The sequence below is a fragment of the Gorilla gorilla genome, chromosome 2 (genome assembly GCF_029281585.2).
Source record: "Gorilla gorilla gorilla isolate KB3781 chromosome 2, NHGRI_mGorGor1-v2.1_pri, whole genome shotgun sequence".
NCBI lineage: Eukaryota > Metazoa > Chordata > Mammalia > Primates > Hominidae > Gorilla > Gorilla gorilla.
In genome coordinates this window covers 42553870-42576698 of record NC_086017.1, presented here as the reverse complement: position 1 = coordinate 42576698, position 22829 = coordinate 42553870, and the positions used below count along the sequence as shown (strand labels likewise).

The 22829-nt window shown below is 41.7% G+C and overlaps 1 protein-coding gene and 1 pseudogene across 13 annotated transcripts in view; one reads left to right on the top strand and one right to left on the bottom strand.

Annotated features, from left to right (window-relative positions):
• CNOT10 (CCR4-NOT transcription complex subunit 10) overlaps positions 1 to 21899 on the bottom strand; it is an 88353-nt gene extending 66454 nt beyond the window's left edge. For 3 of the 13 annotated variants that reach the window (XM_055383361.1, XM_063703671.1, XM_063703670.1), the window contains exons 1-3: positions 21512 to 21884; positions 2971 to 3065; positions 1957 to 2118 (exon numbers count right to left, since the gene is read on the bottom strand). In XM_055383361.1, coding sequence (XP_055239336.1) covers positions 1957 to 2118; positions 2971 to 3065; positions 21512 to 21533 — 279 coding nt within the window. In that variant the 5' untranslated portion in view covers positions 21534 to 21884. Of the gene's footprint in view, positions 1 to 1956; positions 2119 to 2970; positions 3066 to 11184; positions 11499 to 21511 lie in introns of those variants that run through there. The other 10 variants (XM_055383359.1, XM_004033800.2, XM_004033799.2 and 7 more) reach the window with 10 other exon arrangements.
• Positions 12771 to 12845, top strand: LOC115934275 (uncharacterized; annotated as a pseudogene).
• Positions 21900 to 22829: the final 930 nt, after the last annotated feature.

Genomic DNA, 22829 nt, shown 5'->3' with positions numbered 1-22829 from the left:
CATGGTTAAGCTTGACATGGTTCAAATGTTAGCAAGTGGTCCTAGCTGACCAACATGTGCATCTCAATGAGTTTGGGAACTTTTTATAATCTTCGCTTATCAAGTCACTATCTTAAAGAGATTAAAAACAGTATCTTCAAACAGTGAAAACTCAATTTCCAAAGGTAACTCTTTCTGTAGTTATGTAATGGAGAGAGACTGAGTTAAGAAGAGTTTAGCCAGAAAAGCTTTTAGATAAACTATGGCGTTTTGGATTCAGCAATGGTTGAATAATTATCACACGAATAACTTTGCCACATATTCTATGACTCACCAAAATAGTCTAGTAATTGCTCCAGCCAAAAGAAAAACTACTCATTAAGTGAAATTAGACGTTTGCTAATTAAAATGGAATAGGTTGAAAAGGTGTGTCACTGTGCCCAATGTGACTGCGAACAGAAGTATGATTTAAAGAAGTCAGTAACCAAAAGTACAAACACTTCTAGGAAACTCAAGAGTTGGAAGGCCCTAACAAACCTTATAAACAATAAAAGCTAGTGAAAGAACTTCACAAAGTTTTTTTGGCCTAACTGGAAGTTTGCAGGAATTGCTTATTCAAAAAAAGTTTAAAGGCTGAACTTATTCTCAAAAACCAAACAAATCTGTCCTGGAAGAAACTGTCTATGAGGTCGTAGGGTGCATGTACTAGATTATCAGTAAGCATCATCTTTCTTTTGATTCTGGAACACTAGGTAAAATCATCAGTAATAATACTGGAGTAATGAGGAAACGTGAGGACATATAAATTTATGAAGACTGAGACAGGTAGGAGAACAGGCTCAAGAGTCAGAAGGCCTGGTTTAAATCTGTTCTTCCCCTTCCTAGTTGTGTAAATTTAAATTAGACTTCCTAAATCCTGGTTTTAAAACTGAGATAATAAGCACCTACTGCCTCAAGAGTTGAATGTGAGGATTATATGAGATAAGGCATAAAAAGCACTTAATACAGAATTTGGCACCCAGTATGCATTCAATAAATGGTAGCTATTATTCTCATTTTTGAATTTTAATGGGGTTTAAAAATTACTTTATGCCTATAAAGGATTATAGAGAGCCTGAAGGGACAACTTGCTTCTACCTGTGTCACACTTTAGGGTGATACTATAGAGTATCATGGTACTCATGGTTACAGGAAAGGTCTCATGACTCCCTAACAGCATGAAGCAGTAACTAAAATTACAGGCTATAGAGTTAAATACAACTGAGTTCATGTAGCTCTTACTACTCAAAAACTTTGTGTTTTTGGACAATTTACATAGCTATCTGTGCCTTGGCTTTCCCACTTTTAAAATAAGAAAAATTATATAGCTATTTCATAGGGCTACTGAGAAGAACAAGCTGAGAAGTTGCATACAAGCTCTTGGCAGAGCCCTGTCACACAGTGAACACTTAACATATGCTAGCTGATCCTATCAGCACCATCACTGTTATCAGCCCTCTTGAACACCAAAAGTCTAGCCCCAGGATTCAAGAAACATTGCCATTATCACCAGACCAATCCCCAATTCAAGCCCCAAGCCAGATACAAAGCAGAATATCTTCTATTTAATCAATCATCTCCTGATCCAAATGCTAAAACGACTTGACATTAGGATTAATCATATTTTTTAAATTATAAACAAGATATATCTCCACAGCTAAGCTTCTTCATATAGTTCTTTCTCAAAACTCCAAAGCTCATTCAAATTTGGTATATTAGTCTATTCTGTTCAAGTTAATTAAAACCCCAATTAAAAAAAATAATACCACAACATACCTTTTATCTCCTGGAATAATTTTACGGAAATAAAATTAATGCTAACAAATGTTTCTGACAAGAAATACCAGACAAATCACATTTATTTTCCTTAACTATTTGTGTTTCACAAATTAAAGAACAGAACAATATTTTTTATAGTTAAATTCATTTGTGTATCACCTGATTCTTCAGCTGGTTAAGTGTTTGTCTCAAATTATCTGTTGTTGTTTGGTTACTTTTAAAAAACTCAGCTACTGCTGTATTCAAAATTATTTTATAATCATCTTTGTTTATATCTTGTAGACAGGCAAGGTGTTGTAGACAGGCATCATAATTTCCAGACTAAAAAAAAGAAAACCACACACACACACACAAAATTACATACCAGCTTTAAGAACAGTATATCATTCCAAATATATTTCATTCATCTTTATCTTAAAAGTTCTTAAAAAGAAAGATGTAGTTTCCCTACATATACTAATCAAAGTCACTAAAGCAATATTCATGTCAGTTAAGAAACTGTGGATATTTACTTCCTAAGACTCAAAACCCTGACACTGACACATATAAGACACATATATTGATATGATAAATATACTGGCATATACATATAGTGCTAGCAGGGTATTAATGGCTGAGGCTAGTCAAGAAAGGTAATATAATTACTCCAAATTTTATTTTCTAGTAAATATATTTTAAATACCCAAGCATCAAGTTCTTCTGCTTACATGCATGTAACCTGATAACCAAATAAGGTTTTCTTTCATATTGTTTAATGTCAGAAAAAGTTAAAATTCTGCCAATAAAGTTTTGGGGTTCCATTTTAAAGTACCTTCAAGAAAATAATTTTTGAATCTGATATTTTCAGAAATAAATAAATAAACGAATTGAACAGCTTAGTGAAATGAAAAGACTGACCCACATACTTACAAATCTAAATTTAAAAGACTTAAAAACAACAGTATATGAGTTAAAACATGTTTACAAAAACTTGGGAATGGCTCCAATTACTCCCATTCCTTTCACCATATTCAAACTCTAAAACATTTATTTTTAAAATTAAACCTACTTATCTCTAAATTAACTTTTGAATTATTACAGATTAAAAATTGTAAATTTAAAAATTCACTATGAAAAGATTCATACTTGACAGAACCCTACAACTTGAGCAGATTAAGAGAAGCCATTTCTTACTGTGAAAGCTTGGAAAGCATTGGTGGATAACTCCTTCTCTTGATCAGTGATCCCAGAGGACTGACCTGTGCCTTCATGTTTCTCTGCTCCCTGATCTGCAAACACACAAATTTTACAGTTCTTTAGAAATAAAAGTTGTACAATGGTCCCTCCTTATCCAGTTTCACTTTCTGCAGTTTCAGTTACCCAAGGTCAAGTATGGTATGAAAATATCAAATGGAAAATTCCAGAAATAAGCAGTTCTTAAGTTTTAAACAGCAATGTTCTGAGTAACATGATGAAATCTCTTGCCATCCTGCAGTGTCCCGCTCTGTCCCATCCAGGAAGTCAATCATTCCTTTGTCCAGCATTCCATGTTGTATAAGATACCTCCCCCTTGGACACACAGTAGCCATCTTGGTTATCAGATCAATAGGTCATAGGAAGAAAGGTGAGTAGGGTACAGTAAGATATTTTGAGAAAGAGAAACCACATTCAGATAACTGTTATTTTATTACTGTTGTTGTTAATCTCTTACTGTGCCTCATTTATAAACTTTATCATAGTTACGTACGTATTTAAAAAAGCAGTACATAGGTTCAGTACTATCTGTGGTTTCAAGTATCCACCGGAGGACCCTGAATGTATCTTCTGAGGAAAAGGTGGGGGACTACTGTATAGTGAATTTATCCCTAGTTTTCATCTTGTGTTCTTCCTAATAAAGTGGCCAAAGTTAGGGCTCTCTCAACAATAACTGATTAATGTTGCCAGGCGCGGTGGCTCACGCCTGTAATCCCAGCACTTTGGGAGGCCAAGGCGGGCACATCACAAGGTCAGGAGATCGAGACCATCCTGGCTAACACAGTGAAACCCCGTCACTACTAAAAATACAAAAAAAAAAAAAAAAAATTAGCTTGGCGTGGTGGCGGGCGCCTGTAGTCCCAGCTACTTGGGAGACTGAGGCGGGAGAACGGCATGAACCTGGGAGGTGGAGCTTGCAGTGAGCCAAGATAATGCCACTGCACTCCAGCCGGGGCGACAGAGTAGGACTCCGTCTCAAAAAAAAAAAAAAAAAAACAACAATGACTGATTAATGTTATAAGCTAATAAGAAGCTACTCCTCTGAAAGCTTGAAAAGGTTCCTTTGGCCAAGTTGAAACACAATGAAAACCTGCCCACTTAAATAAAGACCACAAGCCCTGTAGATGAGGACATTCAAGCTGAGAATATTGTGCTCTTTAAAAAATATTAGATCTGCCACCCAACAATATACAGTCCCACATATTCAAGCAACTATGGCAGGTGCTGGAGATATAAACACACCTACGATGCCTTTAAGAGATTTATAATTTAGTTGGAAAGTAGTAACAATCAGAAAACTACACTGATAAGGGCTTACAGCTAATTTCCAGGCAAGGAATATTTTCACAGGCTCAGAAATCCAAAATATTAACACATTTAAAAAGTTTCTTTAATATGTTAAGTGTCCATATAAATTCACAGTAAAGGTTAATAATCTGTTTAGCTGGGAAAACTACCTCCTACCTCTATAATTTGCTATTTTAAATATTAGATGTTTTGCTTTTTGTTTTAATTTGAAAATAGAATTCCAAAATAAAGGTAAAAATCTCAGCTGAACCAAACCTAAAACTACTCAGAACAAAAGTGTGTTAAGTACTCTAACAAATGCTTCAATACTTTTTATAGTTCTCTCAAGAGTCATTGTTGGCTGGGCGTGATGGCTCATGCCTATAATCCCAGCTACCTGGGAGGCTGAGGCATGAGAATTGCTTGAACCTGGGAGGCAGAGGTTGCAGTGAGCTGAGATCACGCCACTTCACTCCAGCCTGGGCGACAGAGTGAGACTGTCTTGAGAAAAAAAAAAAAAAAAAAAAGGCCAAGTGCAGTGGCTCACGCCTGTAATCCCAGCATTTTGGGAGGCCGAGGCGGGTGGATCACGAGGTCAGGAGATCGAGACCATCCTGGCTAACATGGAGAAACCCCATCTCTACTAAAAATAAAAAATAAAAAAATTAGCTGGGCGTGGTGGCGGGTGCCTGTAGTCCCAGCTACTCGGGAGGCTGAGGCAGGAGAATGGCGTGAACCCGGGAGGCAGAACTTGCAGCGAGCCGAGATTGCACCACTGCACTCTAGCCTGAGCAACAGAGTGAGACTCTGTCAAAAAACAAACAAACAAAAAAAACTATCAGAGACTGGGCAATTTATAAAGAAATGAGGTTTAATTGGCTTATGGTTCCACAGGCTGTACAGAAAGCACATATAGGGAGTTCTCAGGAAACTTACAATCATGGCAGAAGGCAAAGAGGAAGCAAGCAGATCTTCACATGGTCAGCAGGAGAGAGAGCAAAGGGGGAGGTGCTACACACTTTTAAATAACGACATCTAGTGAGAACTCACTCACTATCACCAGTATAGCAAGGGGGAAATCCACCCCCATGATCCAGTCACCTCCCACCAGGTCCCTCCCCTAACACTGGGGATTTACAATTCAACATGAGATTTGGCTGGGGACACACAGCTACACGATATCATTAGGTCATTGTTTTTTAGTTTTTTATTTTTTTCAAAAGAGTCTAAGCCAATTAGAATTAATGAAATAGAATTAGAATGTCCTACATTCTGAATTTTTCTGGTTATTTCCTCAATATTACATGCAGTTTAACATTTCTGGCAAGAATACTATATAGGTAATGTAAATATTAGTCATTTTTATTTATTTTTTATTTTTATTTTATTTATTTAGATGGAGTCTTGCTCTGTCACCCAGGTTGGACTGCAGTGGCACAATCTTGGCTCAGCCTCCCCAGCCTCCCGAGTAGCTGGGACTACAGGCAACTGCCGCCACACCTAGCTAATTTTTTTATTTTTAGTAGGGACGGGGTTTTGCCATGTTGGCCAGGCTGGTCTCAAACTTCTGACCTCCCAGGTGACTGCTGGCCTCAGCCTCCCAAAGTGCTAGGATTACAGGTGTGAGCCACTGCGCTTGGCTTAGTCATTTTTAATGTTAAGTTTTCTTTTCTGCAAAAATTTGCCATTTGTTTTTAAAAGATTCCTTTTATATTTTACTATCTCCCAAAGAATATTCTGTTTCTTGGTTCTACTCACCAGCAAAAGCTCCATGCACCACTAATGGAAATATCATTAAAAGGAAATGTGACCACTGCATAAATGTGATGTCATGGGCCGCAAACATAGGTAGGTGATGGCAATGTCACTGTGTATGACTTTAAAGAATTTCAAAGTCTCACAATATTTGAATTTCTTATTTATACAGGAATTTTTTTCATACAGAATTGTTGCTTCAGACTGAAACTCAAAGACTTCCAAAGCTTGAACCTATCTGCAAAATGGGGATAAGAAAACCCTTTTTCAAGTTATTGTAAGGCTTTAGTAAGAATATATGTGAAGTAACTGGCATGTACCTGGCAGAGTAAACCCGATATGTAGCACAATAGTGCAGATTCTATCATTTTCAACATACAGACGGGAGGCAGGTTGCACAGTGACGTACAGACAATTTTTAGAATTGAAATAAGACTAAAACTTTAATGTCACTTCTGAAATTAAACAGATGCTACAAAGTGGAACTGGGGCAAGTTTCAGCTTCCCTATTTACTAAAATGAGAGTCTCTATTAAATAGTTTTTAGCATCCCTTCCAACTCAGATTCAGTAACTCCAAACATGCTTCTATAAAGAAACTGAGGCCGGGCGCAGTGGCTCACACCTGTAATCCCAGCACTTTGGGAGGCCGAGGCAGGTGGATCACCTGAGGTCAGGAGTTCAAGACCAGCCTGGACAACATGGTAAAACCCCATCACTGCTAAAAACACAAAAATTAGCAGGGCATGGTGGTGCATGCCTGCAGTCTCAGCTACTTGGGAGGCTGGAGCAGAAGAATCACTTGAACCTGGGAGGCGGAGGTTGCAGTAAGCCGAGATCATGCCACTGCACTCTAGCCTGGGTGACAGAGCAAGACTTCATCTCAAAAAAAAAAAAAAAAAAAAAGAAACTGATATGTTTGTTCCTAAAGCAGCACTCATATCCAATTAAGGTTTCTATGGAAGACAAATACCCACATGAGAAATAGTAGACCACCTTGTCCCCAAGTTTACCCCTCAAGAGTGCCTACAACCAACTTTCCAGAAAGTTGTCAAGAATCACACTGGTTATGGGGTTCTTTTGCTTACTGTCTCCTTTCCATTCTTCCCTCTCCTTCTATAGATCTGCCAACATGGACTCAAGTTGGGGCTAGAGCTAGTAGAATGCTCCCCCAGTATGGTGCCCTAGAGTTGCATCTGTCATAGTAGCCTCCACTTTTGCACCTCATCCATCACAAGCCCCCTTCCAGGATACTGGGAAGTGGGACTCCCTCTATAATGGCTTCCAGGAGTTGCCTAGATAAACAAACTCCCTTATCTTCAAGAACCCTGCCACAGTCCTTCACAGTGTTCCTCAAACACCAGAAACTTGCTGAAAGAAGAGTAAATATGAATGGCTTAATAACATGAAATGAAATTCAGCCTCATTATTTATTAAATAATTGTAAATTAAAACGATAATACTAAATGTCTAGAAATAAATATTCTTCAAGAGATTTGATAACTAAATCATGGTATAGGAATACAATGGCACATTAACAGTTATTAAGTCTATATAACTTGATGTGGAAAAATATTTACAACATGTTGTTAAATAAAAGAAACAGATTGCAAACTGCTTTGTACATGTTTTATAAAAATATATACACAAATATGTACCTCTGAATAAGTATAAAGTCTACAAGGATACACAGCAAACTACTCACCAAACTGTATGTGCACTTATGATCTGGGCACTTTTTGATAACTGCCTAGACACCAGGAGCATCTCAAAGAACCAGCTGTTGGCCAGGTGTGGTGGCTCACACCTGTAGTTCCAGCATTTTGGGAGGCCAACGCGGGTGGATCACTTGAGCCCAGGAGTTCAAGACCAGTCTGGGCAGCATGGTGAAACCCCATCTCTACAAAAAATACAAAAATTAGCTGGGCATGGTGGCATGCATCTGTAGTCCCAGCTACAAGCCAGGCAAAGGTGGGAGGATTGCTTGAACACAGGAGGTGGAGTGTGCAGTGAGCTGAGATTGTGCCACAGCACTCCAGCCTGGGCAGCAGAGTAAGACCCCATCTTAATAAACTAAAAATAAAAGAACCAGTTGTCAACAGAACTAACTTTGGGAAGTCCTAGCCTGGCACATGTCAGCAGTCAGTGAAGATTCCCAACTTCCCTTTTCCAAGAAGGCAATATGACATAATTAAAAGAGCACAAGTCTTAGAATCAGTCACATCTTCAGTCCAGTCTTCCTTTGGCCTGTCTTTAACTGGAGATGCTAAATAAATATAGCTCCCTTCCCCACTTTCCTTTTACCAGAACTAAAAATTCTTGTAGTTATATTTTTAAAAATATATTTATGTCTGTAATTTAAACATAAAAATTAACAGTAAAATTCAATTTCATGTGACTTGACTATGAAACAGCTCTTTAGATCACTACGAAACCCCCAGAAGACTGCACACCCTTTTGAGAGTCACCACTTATAACAACGTAATACTGTATAACTTGTACTTAAAAAAACTCATCTAAGAACTTATCTGCTGTATAAAAAAGGCATTCCAGTATTTGGGCTTATTAAAAAGTGTTACTTCTGATAATTAAAGTTAGCAGGTCAATTAGTATTTTATTTCCACTTTAGCATACAACAGGGAGGAGGAAAAGCTAAGAGTTAAGTGAATAAAGTTTGCCAGTTTCAAAGGACAATGTTAAACAGTTTTTTCTTTGGAAAGCCAATAACAATGAGTTTCACTGCAAGAACATACTGTTTATCCAATACATCTGTTTTGCAAAACTGTCAGGTGCACAAAAAAGGTAAGGACCAATTATTTTAAAACGTGTAAAAATGTGACACAGGACTTTAGGACCTCAGAAAGCAAGTTATAAGTTTAGATTGAAACAGAATCCTCAACCCACATATTGTCACCATAAAACTTTAACAAAGAATATAAATATCTTTCATGTTTCTTTTATTATTAAAGATTTTAGAAAACCTAACATTTTAAAAAATGTGTCTTCTCTCATAAAGAAGCATAATTTAAACCAAATGCCAAAAATTCTTAGTTTGCCATTGAGTTTTCTCTAAAGCTTCTTCTAAAATATGCCCCTTGGCTGGGCAGTGGCTCACACCTGTAACCCCAGCAGTTTGGCAGGCCAAGGCAGGAGGACTGCTTGAGCCTAGGAGTTCCAGACCAGCCTGGGAAACAAAACAAGACCCTGTCTCTATTTTAAAAAATTGTTTTAATTAGCCAGGCATAGTGGCATGTGCCTGTAGTCCCAGCTACTTGGGGAGCTGAGGTGGGATAATCGCTGAAGCCTGGGAGGTTGAGGCTGCAGTGAGCCGTGACCATGCCACTGCACTCCAGCCTGGGTGACAGAGTGAAACCCTGTCTCAAAAATAATAATAATAAAAAATATGAATAAAATAAATAAGTAAAATATGTCCTAGATTAGATGACATTCTTTAATGGGACTTTTGGGACCAACTGTAAGAGCACCTTAGAAATACAGGGCAAACGGGAAAAAACCCAACAACTCACCCAGGTGTTGAAAATTTTTAGCTTCTATTCTCCACTAAAAGTAGAGTAGTTCACGTGGCCACTGCTGTCAGCAACCCCAGAAAATGGAAGTCTCAGGCTGGACATGGTGGCTCACGCCTATAATCTCAGCACTTTGGGAGGCCAAGGTGGGCAGATCACCTGAGGTCAGGAGTTCCAGACCAGCCTGGCCAACATGGTGAAACCCGTTTCTACTAAAAATACAAAAATTAGCTGGGCGTGGTGGCATATGCCTAGAATCTCAGCTACTTGGGAGGCTGTGGCAGGAGAATCGCTGGAACCCAGAAGGCAGAGGCTGCAGTGAGCCGAGATCACACCACTGCACTCCAGTCTGGGTGACAGAGCGAGACTCCATCTCAAAAAAAAAAAAAAAAAAAAGAAAAGAAAAAGAAAATGTAAGTCTCCTAAAATTCTCCAGAAAAGGAGAGAAGCCAATTTAAGATAAATATATAAGCTGGGCTGGACACACTGGCTCACGCCTGTAATCCCAGCACTTCGGGAGGCTGAGGAGGGTGGATCTTGAGCTCAGGACAACATGGTGAAACCCCATCTCTACCAAAAGCACAAAACTTAGCCAGGTGTGGTGGCACATGCCCGTAGTCCAGCTACCTGGGAGGCTGAGGAGGGAGGATCATTTGAACCCAGGAAGTGGAGGTTGCAGTGAGCTGAGATTGTGCCACTGCACTCCAGCTTGGGTGACAGTGAGACCCCATCTCAAAATAAATAAATAATAAATAAATAAATAGATAAGCTGGACTCTACGGCTGACAAGAGCCTCTGAAATTCCCATTTCTACACACGTTTCACAGAACTGAGCTCAATAAATAACCTTTTACATGTTAATGAACCATTATTTTACCTACCTTCTTTAACTTCAGGATAAAAATTTTCTGTTTTTAAAAAAACACACTTCACTACTCCGGAGGCTTAGGTGGGAAGATTGCTTGAGCCCAGTATATGACTACCAGCCTGAGCAATCAGTGAGACCCCATTTCTTCTTCTTTTTTTTTTTTTTTTTGAGACGGAATCTCACTCTGTTGCCCAGGCTGGAGTGCAGAGGCACAATCCCAGCTCACCGCAACCTCTGCTTCCCAGGTTCAAGTGATTCTCCTGCCTCAGCCTCCCGAGTAGCTGGGATTACAGGCGCGTGCCACCATGCTCAGCTAATTTTTGTATTTTTAGTAGAGGCGGGGTTTCACCATGTCAGCCAGGTTGGTCTTGAACTCCTGATCTCAAGTGATCTGCCTGCCTCGGCCTACCAAAGTGCTGGGATTACCAGCATGAGCCACCACACCCGGCCAAGACCCCATTTCAAACACACACACACACACACACACACACACACACACACACACAGCATGAGCCACCACGCCCGGCCAAGACCCCATTTCAAACACACACACACACACACAGACACACACACACACACTTCAACAGGATTATTTTTATTTTCCCTGTTAAATATTTGAACATTTCTCGAGTTTTCTGCCAGAAATGGGTATTCATTTTTGTAATCAGTTTTTTTAACGTTTTAAAAACATTTATTATTTATAACTACTGACTTCTTACCAGACAGAGTCTGCACATAATCCCACAGCATTTCTTTATTTGTCCAAAAGTAGTCTCCGTTGCCAATTGAAAGAGTATACGACCGTTCACCCATAAGCTTGACTTTCCTTCTACTCTGGCCTAATGAACATGGCTGATCTTCTATGCGTACAGAGCTCTTTGACCCACAAACCTTGACAGTCTTTACACCAATAGACTTCATTTCTAATCAAACAATTGCCTTTAGGTTTGAACTAAGCAGAAAAGAAATGCACCACGTTTTCAAAACTGAAAATCATCAGTTAACTGAAAGCACAGACACATTCCAATACAGAATGTTAATCATTCAAATCTGATTGGTGGAGACTACAAGCTACACTCATCAAAATACAGCTCCACTGATATATCAAGAAAAGAAAACTTTTCCAAAGAAAAAAGGGATGTTAAAAGACCTAAGGAAATCAACAATCAACAGTCACAAAATACCAATGATGCCCTTGTGAAGGAAAGTTTTAAATCTTAAGAAGGATGCCACTTCGAAGAAAAACAATTCAGGCCCACTAACGTCACTATACAGCTAGGTTAACATACCTCACATATGATTTCTATCATCTGAACAAGTATACTTGACTTACCAAAACCTCAAATGGTTTATTCACTAAACCATATTCCCTCCACTGGAGAAGAGGAGCTGGAGAAATGGGAAAGCACACACTTCGCAGCCCAAAGAATAAGCCATTTGTAACAAGCAATGTTACAGAATTGAGCGTCCTGCCCAGTAGTGCAGAAATAAAGGAACAGAAATTCAAATCAACAATATCAGCATGGCCAGCACGGTGGCTCAGGCCTGTAATCCCAGCACTTTGGGAGGCCAGGGCAGGAGGATCACCTGGGGTCAGGAGTTTGAGACCAGCCTGGCCAACATGATGAAATCCCATCTCTACTAAAAATACAAAAGTTAGGCTGGGCGCGGTGACTCACACCTATAATCTCAGCACTTTGGGAGGCCAAGGCAGGCAGATCACGAGGTGGGGAGTTTGAGAGCATTCCGACCAACATGGTGAAACCCCCATCTCTACTAAAAATACAAAAATTAGCCGGGCGTGGTGGTGCACGCCTATAATCCCAGCTACTCAGGAGGCTGAGGCGGGAGAATCACTTGAACCCAGGAGGTAGAGATTGCAGTGACCCGAGATCATGCCACTGCACTCCAGCCTAGGCAACAGAGCAAGACTGCCTCAAAAAACAAACAAACAAAAAAAACTGAAAAAAGAAAAAACAATATCAGCATGCTTTAAGGAAGCTAGGCAAAGCAGAATATTGCCACTGCTGATGAGTATTTTGTTTTCACACCTAAGAGGAGGAGTTTTTATGCATAGAAAAGACTGAGATTTACTCTAGTTTTAAAATATTAATACTTAATTTATTAAAGTTACAAATTCAAAAAGCCTAGATTTTACTCAAATTTTTACACTGAACTTAGACAACTTATTCTACTTGGAGGTCTAATTTTAAAGGCCTGTGATGAATGTCTAAACTCATTTCAAAGTTCACCTTCAACATAACATCTTCAAACATAAAATGTTAACTACTTAAAAAATTTTACCAAGACTACACTTTCAGGGATCATTTCTACAGTTTGTTACTAGAAGTTTCTCCAAAAGTGTAGAGTACCAAACACTTTTTTTAAATTAAAAAAAAAAAAATTATCAAGTGAGAACTATTGCAACCCCCCCACCAAACCCCAACAATATATTCAATTTTAAGTATAATTGCTAGACTTAAAAAGACAAAATTTTTGTATTTTAACATGTGTCAAGAAAAAAAAATTTCCTGAGAATAACTTACATACCTAAAAAATTAAACTTATAGTGACTCTTAGGTACTCTCTAATGTCCACAAAATAAAATAACTACAATAAGGTTTCAATTTAAATTCACAAGTATAAATCAATATTCAGTCGATTATACATTTTAAATTGAAATCATAAGACTAATATAAGTGCCGGGCATGGTGGCTCACACCTGTAATCCCAGCACTTTGGGAGGTCAAGGTGGGAGGATGGCTTGAGCTCAAGAGTTCAAGACTAGCCTGGGCAACATGACGAAACCTCATCTCTACAAAAAATACAAAAGTTAGCCAGGCGTGGTGGCGCATGCCTATAGTCCCAGCTACTTGGGAGGTTGAGGTGGGAGGATCGCTTGAGCCTGGGAAGTCAAGGATGCAGTGAGCAGTGTTCATGCCACTGCACTCCAGCCTGGGTGACAGAGTGATACCCTGTCTGGGGAAAAAAAAAAAGACCAATATATTACTCTAAATTCTAATATTAAAAACACTTACTCAACGCCTGTAATCCCAGCAATTTGGGCAGTCAAGGCAGGAGGCTTGCTTGAGTCCAGGAGTTTGAGACCAGCCCGGGATACATGGCAAAACCCTGTCTCTACAGAAAAACAGAAAAACTGGCCGGGTGTGGTGGCATGTACTTGTAGTCCCAGCTACTTGGGAGGTTGGGGTGGGAGGATCACTTGAACCCGGGAGGTCAAGGCTGCGGTGAGCCAAGATCATGCCCCTGTACTCCAGCCTGGGCAACAGAGTGAGACCCTGCCTCAAAAAAATTAATTAAATTTAAAAAAGAAAAAAACCACTTTAAATATCAAACATAGGTCACTACCACATCAACTCCTTGTTCTGAAAACTGGTAATTGAAAATAATGAATTAAGCTTTTAGCATTTAACATGGCTTTCTGGGAAGACTAACAGTCAATATGAGAAAGCTATTCTTTTTTGTTGTTGTTGTTTCTGAGACAGGGTCTCACTTTGTAGCCCAGTCTAGAGTGCGGTGGTGTGATCACGGCTCACTGTAGCTTCGACTTCCTGGGCTCCAGTGACCTCCTACCTCAGCCTCCCAAGTAGCTGGGACTACAGGCACGCAGCAGCACACCAACTAAGTTTTTTCAATCTTTTTGTAGAGACAGGCTCTCATGTTGCCCAGGCTGCTCTTGAACTCCTGGGCTCAAGCGATCTGCCTACCTTGGCCTCCCAAAGTGCTGGGATTACAGGCATGAGTCACTGTACCCAGCCCAGGAGAGCTACTCTTTAAAGAAGAACATTCACTAACAAAGGTAGAAACTACAATAGAACTAGGTAAAAATCATTTTGTAACCCTCAATAATACAACTGATTGAGGAAAGAATCAACAGTGGATATTTACGAAATGCCAATTACTCCATAAATTACCTCTAACTGAAAATGGAAAAAGATGTTCCTGTCAGCACCTCAAATTGATCAAATTTAGCATCACTAATACTGGATAACCTGACATTATGTACTTTATACAGAAAATAAAGTATATACCATCACCTACAAAGTTTCTCAAAAATATGTTGAACCTATATCTAATCAAGCCTGTAGAAATAAGTTGGAGTTTAAGAAAATACAGGAGATAAAGCTGGGTGCAGTGGCTTACACCTGTAATCCCAGCACTTTGGGAGACCAAGCTGGGAGGATTCCTTCAGCCCAAGAGTTTGAGACCAGCCTGGGCAATATATCGGGACCCTGTGCCTACAAATAAATTTTTAAAATATAGCCATAGCTGGGACTACAGGCACATGCCACCACACCCAGCTAACTTTCTGTATTTTTTGTAGAGACAGGGTTTTACCATGGTGCCCAGGCTGGTCTTGAACTCCTAGGTTCAAGCAATCCACCCACCTCGGCCTCCAAAAGTGCTAGGATTTATAGGTATGAACCACCATGCCTGGCAGGAAATTGGCTTTTTTTTTTTTTTTTTTGGTGACAGGGTCTCACTCAGTCACCCAGGTTGGAGTGCAGTGGTGTTATCTTGGCTTACTGCAACCTCTGCCTCCCAGGCTCAAATGATCCTCCCACCTCACCCTCCCTTGTAGGTGGGACTACAGGCATGCGCCACCACTAATTTTTTACATTTTTGGTAGAGACAGGGTTTCACCATGTTACCTACGCTGGTCTCTAACTCCTGAACTCAACTGATCCTCCCACCTCAGACTCCCAAAGTGCTGGGATTACAGGTGTGAGGTGCCGTGCCTGGCTGGCAGGAAATTTTTAATATATTAAAACATGAATTGTCTAAACTATGACAATGGCATCGTGGTTACATAGGTGAATGTCCCTATTTTTAAGAAACGCATGTTGAAATATTTAGAGATGAAGTGTTGTGATGTTTATAACCTATTTTGAAATGATTCAACATTAAAAGTCATAGCTAGAGCCAGGCGTGTTGGCTCACATCGGCACTTTGGGAGGCCGAGGCAGGCAGATCACTTAAGCTCAGGAGTTCAAGACCAGCCGGGCCAACATGGTCAAACCACGTCTCTACTAAAAATACAAAAGTTAGCTGGGCATGGCCAGGCACAGTGGCTCACATCTGTAATCCCAGCACTTTGGGAGGTCGAGGTGGGTGGATCATGAGGTCAGGAGATCGAGACCATCCTGGCTAACACGGTGAAACCTCGTCTCTACTAAAAATACAAAAAATTAGCCAGGCATGGTGGCACACACCTGTAGTCCCAGCTACACAGGAGGCTGAGGCAGGAGAATCACTTCAACCCAGGAGACAGAGGTTGCAGTGAGCCGAGATCGCACCACTGCACTCCAGCCTGGGCAACAGAGTGATATTCCATCTCAAAAAAAAAAAAAAAAATAGCTGGCTGTGGTAGCATGTGCCTGCAAGCCCAGCTACTCGGGAGGCTGAGGCAAGAGAATCGCTTGAACTCGGGAGATGGAGGTTGCAATGAGCAAAGATCGTACCACTGCACTCCAGCCTGGGCAACAGAGTGAGACTCCATCTCAAAAAAAAAAAAAAAAAAAGTCATAGCTAGTGATAGAGGAAGCAAATATGGTAAAATATAACAATTGCTGAACTAGGGGGTAGATATATAGATATTCATTTTATTTTTTAAATTTTTTAGGTGTTTGAAATCATTCATAATAAAAAGTTGAAAAAATACCAAATAAGGCCAGGCGCGGTGGCTCATGCCTGTAATCCCAGCACTTTGGGAGGCCGAGGCAGGCGGATCACGAGGTCAGGAGTTAGAGACCAGCCTGGCCAACATGGTGAAACCCCTTCTCTACTAAAAATACAAAAAAACTAGCCGGGCATGGTGGCATGCACCTGTAGTCCTAGCAACTTGGGAGGCTGAGGCAGGAGAATGGTGTGAACCCGGTAGGCGGAGCTTGCAGTGAGCTGAGATCGCACCACTGCACTCCAGCCTGGGCAACAGAGCGAGACTCTGTCTCAAAAAAAAAAAAAAAAAAAAATCTGGATACGGTAGTACACACCCGTAGTCCTAACTACTCAAGAGGCTAAGGCAAGAGGATTGCTTAAGCCCAGGAGTTCATGGCTGCAGTGAGCTATGATGGTGCCACCGCACACCAACATGGGTGAAAGAGGGAGACCCTGTCTCAAAACAAAACAAAACAAAAAACCAAAAAACTCAGAGCCTGAGATTATATCATTTAACCTGTTACCATACCTGTGAGGTAGATACTTTCATCGTTCTCATTCTACACGCAGGAAAGCTGAAGCTTAAAAAAAAGGCTTCTTGAAATTTGCCCAATTTCACACAAATACCAAGTAGTACAGCTAGGATGAACCTAAACTATCTGATTTCAAACCCCCTACTCTTAACTCTTATCATTCCTTACCTGGATCAGTTAAATATAAATCAGATCACACCATCATGCCCTTATTGAAAACTTCCACTCTCTTCCCATTAGTTAAAATGAATTCAAACTCCCTCCATGGCCTGTAACTCCCAACATACACCAACTCCTGACACAACTGTGACTTTATCTCTTGCCATGCTGCCTTTGCTCCCTATGCTATAAATTGTGTATTGGCTTTTTTGTTTTCTGTTTGAGATAGGGTCTCACTGTCACCCAGGCTACAGTACAGTGGCACAATTATAGCTCACTGCAACCTTCAACTCCTGGGCTCAAGCCATCCTCTCATCTCAGACTCTGGAGCAGCTAGGACTTCAGGGTCACACCACCATGCCTAGCTAATTTTTTTTTTTATTTTTTATGGAGACAAGTCTGGCTATGTTGCCTAGGCTGGTTTGAACTCCTGGCCTCAAGCGATTCTCCCACCTCAGCCTCCCACAGGTGTGAGCATCTATGCCCACCCTTAAATTATGTGTTGAGTGTCTCTTGTCAGATATTGTTCTAGGGACTAGAGCTAGAACACGACTAACACAGACAAAAGTCTCTATCTTCGGGGAGCTTGTATTCAAGGGGTCTGCTTGATGTTCTTTAGACATTTTCCAAGCAAGGGTTCTGTACATTTGCATATTCGTTGCTCCTCTTACCTGGATCATTCTTCCCAACACAGCTGGCTCTTCATCCTTAGGGTTTCTGTTTAAATGTCAACTCTAAGAAAGCCTTTCTCTAATCTATCTGAAAAACAAGGCTTTCAGTTATCCTCTATTCTGTTTTTTTTTTTTTTTTTTTTTTTTTTTGAGACGGTGTTTTGCTCTTGTTGCCCAGGCTGGAGTGCAATGGCACGATCTTGGCTCACTGCAACCTCTGCCACCTGGGTTCAAGTGATTCTCTTGCTTCAGCCTCCCGAGTAGCTGGGAATACAGGCGTCTGCCACCACAACCAGCTAATTTTTGTATTTTTAGTCAAGACAGGGTTTCAACATGTTGGCCAGCCTGGTCTCGAACTCCTGTCCTCAGGTGATCCACTCACCTCGGCCTCCCAAAGTCCTGGGATTACAGGTGGGAGCCACAGGCGCCCGCCAGCAGGCCCTGCTAATTTTTTTGTATTTTTAGTAGAGACGGGGTATCACTGTGTTAGCCAGGATGGTCTCGATCTCCTGACCTCGTGATCTGCCACCTCGGCCTCCCAAAGTGCTGGGATTACAGGCGTGAGCCACCACGTCCGGCCTTTTATTTTATTTTTTTGAGAGAGGGTCTCATTCTGTTGCCTGGACAGTGGTGTGATCAAAGCTCACTGCAGCCTTGAACTCCTAGGTACAAGCAATCCTCCCACCTCAGCCTCCCTAGGAGCTGAGACTATAGGCACACACCATGATATCTGGCTTTTTATTTTTTAGAGTCAGGGTTTCACTTATGCTGCCCAGGCTGGTCTCAAACTCCTGGCCTCAGGCAATCCTCCCACTTCAGCCATCCAAAGTGCTAGGATTACAGGTGTGAGCAACTGCAGACAGCCTCTCTTACTCATTTTTTTCTTCTGAGTATTATTTATTTTTTTTGAGATGGAGTCTCACTCTGTCACCTAGCCTGGAGTGCAGTGGTGCGATCTCGGGTTGCTGCAACCTCTGCCTCCCAGGTTCAAGCAATTCTCCTGCCTCAGCCTCCCGGCTAGCTGGGATTACAGGTGTGCGCCAGCATGCCCGGCTAATTTTTATATTTTCAGTAGATGGCGTTTCACCATGTTGGTCAGGCTGGTTTTGAACTCCTGACCTCAGGTGATCCACCCCCCTCAGCCTCCCAAAATGCTGGGATTACAGGTGTGAGCCACCACACTCGGCCTTCTTCAGAGTATCTATCACAACTTGAAATCATCTTATTTTTCATTTTGTTTACATGCTTATCTGTCCTTCATAGTACATAAGCTCCAGAACAGAGACTTTGTTTTGTTCCTGCCCACTTCCTAAAGTAGTACCTGGCAAAACAGGCCACTGGTGAATATTTACTGAATAAATTAATATCACAACATTAACTCATCTTAGGTGGTCTCTAGGCTTCCTGTCTTCATTTAAATCCACCACCTACAACAGTCAGTGTGATCAGCTCACCTTAAGTCCTTTCATGACCCTTTTTTTCTTACCTGATGAAGAACACACACACAAGACCCTACGTGACAAATATCCTGACCTCATGAGCTCAGAGAGGAAGCAGCATGTAAGATAGACTTTGAATGAATAGTGTTCACCCGACGGAGAAGAGAAAGGACACTACGGCTCAAAAACTCAAAAAAAACAATGCTTTGCAACAGTAACTTATGATGTGAAGAGCTGGGTGGGTTGATACAGAAAAACCAGCTGGAAATAGATTTTGAAGATGCTCACAAACCACATTAGAGTGAGGACGGCAGGGCGCGGTGGCTCACGCCTGTAATCCCAGCACTTTGGGAGGGCGAGGCGGGCGGATCACAAGGTCAGGAAATGGAGACCATCCTGGCTAACACGGTGAAACCCTGTCTCTACTAAAAAATACAAAAAAATTAGCAGGGCGTGGTGGTGGGCGCCTGTAGTCCCAGCTACTCGGGAGGCTGAGGCAGGAGAATGGCGTGAACCCGGGAGGCGGAGTTTGCAGTGAGCCGATATCACACCACTGCACTCCAGCCTGGGCGACAGAGCGAGACTCCGTCTCAAAAAAAAAACAAAAAAAACCGTGAGGACTTAAAAGGAGAAAGAAAATATAATACAAATTAAATAAAAAGAATGATGACTTGATACCCAAAGCATGTACAGTCTTAGAAACTTTATAGGAAGGGGAATGACAGGATTCAATGAATGTCTTAGGACATAAAAAAAGGGGGGGGCGATAGTGAGGAAAATGGATGGGATAGGAAGAGACAAGAGACAAACACCAGTGAGAAGACTACTCAATGCGACATAGATCATATTAAAAGATAAAGGCCAGAAACACAGCAGTTGAGATGGAGATGAGCAGAGATTCAAAGGAGCTACACTAAACACTCATCTATTTTATTCAAATTTAACCTTATATCAAAGCAGGAAGTTTCCTTCAATATGGCCTATAAACTTAAACCAATGAAAAAAACAGTCCCCTAATCACTGTGGACCTTATTCTTCAACTACACACATCACACAGCTCTTACCAAACAGGAGTGCAGCTAGGATATGCCTGTCTCCTCCAACAGACTGAACAGCAGGTCTTCAAAGGCAGGGAGTGTGTCATATCCATTATTCAACACTCAATCTTTGCGAATGAATAAATGAACAAGTAGAAGGCTTTATGACTGAGGATTTGAAAACTGGATGGGCTTTAGGTCTAAAAGGGTGATTTCGGGCAAGCGCAATGGTATGAGCAAGTAGGAATGGTAAATGTGGGGAACACAGACACTATTCTAAAATAAGGAGGAAGATGTTGGTCCCCTGGTCCAGCCTTGGACAGGCCATGCCGTTTTCCTGTCTAATAGTCTCTCCCTCATCCACCTTTCCTCATTTCTTATGGCTCATTCCCTCACTTCTTTCATATCTCTGCTCAAATACCATCTCACCAGAGGCCTTCCCTGAACAACCTATCCAAAATTTCACAGCACATTCCTTATACCCTCTCAAGGCCTTTGTTTTGTTGTTTTTCTTCTTAGATTATTGAAGAGATCCTCTAATGATTTTTATTCCTCTGTACCTAAAATAGAATTGGCTTAATTTCCAAGTGAAGTTCATTTGTCAGTTATTGTGATCAGAACCTACTAAAATCCACAGCACACTGAATTTTTCTTTAATTTTAAATTAAATTCACTGTAAAAATTTTAAGTTCCATCACTTTTAAATCCTGTCACTTAAGTTCTTTCCAATAAAACCTGGATGCCACAAAGAATATGAATTTCTTGCGGGAAACATTCCGGACAAGGTCAGGAAATAATTTTATATTCCTTAATGTGGAAGATTCTAGGAATGGGAGCAATAACCCATAAAGAAAACCATTGAGATTAAGTAATTTCGAGGAACTAGAGCAATTAAGTACCAAATGCAAGATTTTAGGAGCACAGACTGTAGAGAGACAATGGGATTTTATGCTTATTTAAATAAGTGGTTTACTTTGAGAGGCCAAGGCGGAAGGATCGCTTGGGCCCAGAAGTTCGAGATCAGCCTGGGCACCATAGCGAGACCCCCGCCCGTCTCTATCAAGAAAAAAAAAGTGGTTTTTACAAAGTTAATTTCACAGGAGTCAATGACCAGAGGAAGCCACATGTGGTCAAAACAGCCCAGGTGAATCCCAGCCTCAGCCACGCGATATTATAGGCAGATGTGTGCTCCAGGGTGACTTTCTCTTGTCTGCTTTTCCCACGAAGAAGCGGAAAATTCTGCGAAGCGGCAAAACACATTTAAGCTTTTTGGGCCGGAGTTATTCTGAAGAGCAGGGCAAAGGCGGCCAGTGGCGACTTCATACTGCACTTGAGTAAAACAACTATTGGACCCGGGGCCCGAAGACTCATGTTAGCGACAGCCGAGACAGAGGATGGGGTAAAGAAATGCACGCCCAAATTCAAGTCGCCCTGGAGTCCCCACCCCGGGCCCCGCCGCCTCCGAGTTCAGGGTCCGCCCGGCCCCGCACGTCCCGTCGTCTCGTCGCTCGGGACATTGGCGCCCTACCTGCAGGCTTGTCTGCAGCCATCTTCCCGCTTCGGCTCGGGTTCTTCCCTGCAGGTGGCGTGGCCCTGACTCCCGCCGCCGGGCTGGCCGCTGTCCTGGACCTCCGAGGACAACTCTGTGCCTACCCCGGCTCCGGGCCCCCAGGTTCCGGCTAGAGGAGTGGGCAGACGGCGGGCTGAGGAAGTGACGAGAGCTAGTTCCCGTCGTCTAGCAACAGCAACAGCTTCCCCACCAAGGGACCGCCACAGCCTCCCGCCATACACAGCTTCCGCCTCACCGCGTCCCGGTACCCACTACTTCCGGGGGCGGCAGCCTGCCGCGCCTGGAGCGCCGGCGTGGGAACTGCTGCTGGCCCCGCCCCACGCCGACGTCCCTTCCGCGCCCCGCCTCCGGCCGGACGTACTCTGACTGGAATCTCTGGATGTTCGCAGGGCTGACGCGGTGGGACGTACGCGCCTCTGTCCTTTGCTTATTCTAATTAAAACACCGAGGTGTCAGAGCTTTTGTCCCTCAATGTTACATAATATTACAATAACCACATCTGACATTTATGTGCTAAGCACTGAGCCCTGCACTTGGTCTGTACTATCTCATTGATTTCTTGCAACCCCATGAGAGAGGCGCTGTTGAGGATTCCTGTTTAAAAAGAAACGCCTTTTATTTTAGTATAGTTGTAGTTGTGCAGAAAAGTTGCAAAGATGACACCTAGAGTTCCTGTCTCCTCACCTAGTTTCTCCTATTGTGAACGTCTTAATTATTTTACTATGTAACGTTGATCACATCTAAGAAACCAGTTTGATTGGCGCACTATTACTCACTAAACCACACATTTTATTCACATTTACCAGCTTTCTTTCAATGTCCTTTTTTTTGTTGTTCCAGGATCCTGTCCAGGACACCATATTGCATTTATTCATGATGTCGTCTTAGGCTATTTTTGGCTGTGACAGTTTCTCAGATTCTCCTTGTTTTTGATGACATTAACAGTTTTGAAGAGTTACTCCTCAGATATTTGGTGGAATGTGCCTCAATTTGGGTTTGGCCAATATTTTTCTCATGGTTAGACTGGGGTTTTGGGTGTTTAGGAGGAAGACCACAAGGTGACTGGCTGTTCTCATCACATAGAATCAAGGGTACATGCTGTCAAAATGACATCACTGATCATGTTAACCTTGATTACCTCTCTAAGGTAGTGCTTGCCAGTTTTCTCTACTGTGCAGTTACTCCTCCTACCCTTCCACACTACTTTGGAACCAAGTCAATAAATGCAACCCACACTCAAGGTGGGAAGGCGGGGTATTTAAGCTCTACCTCCTGC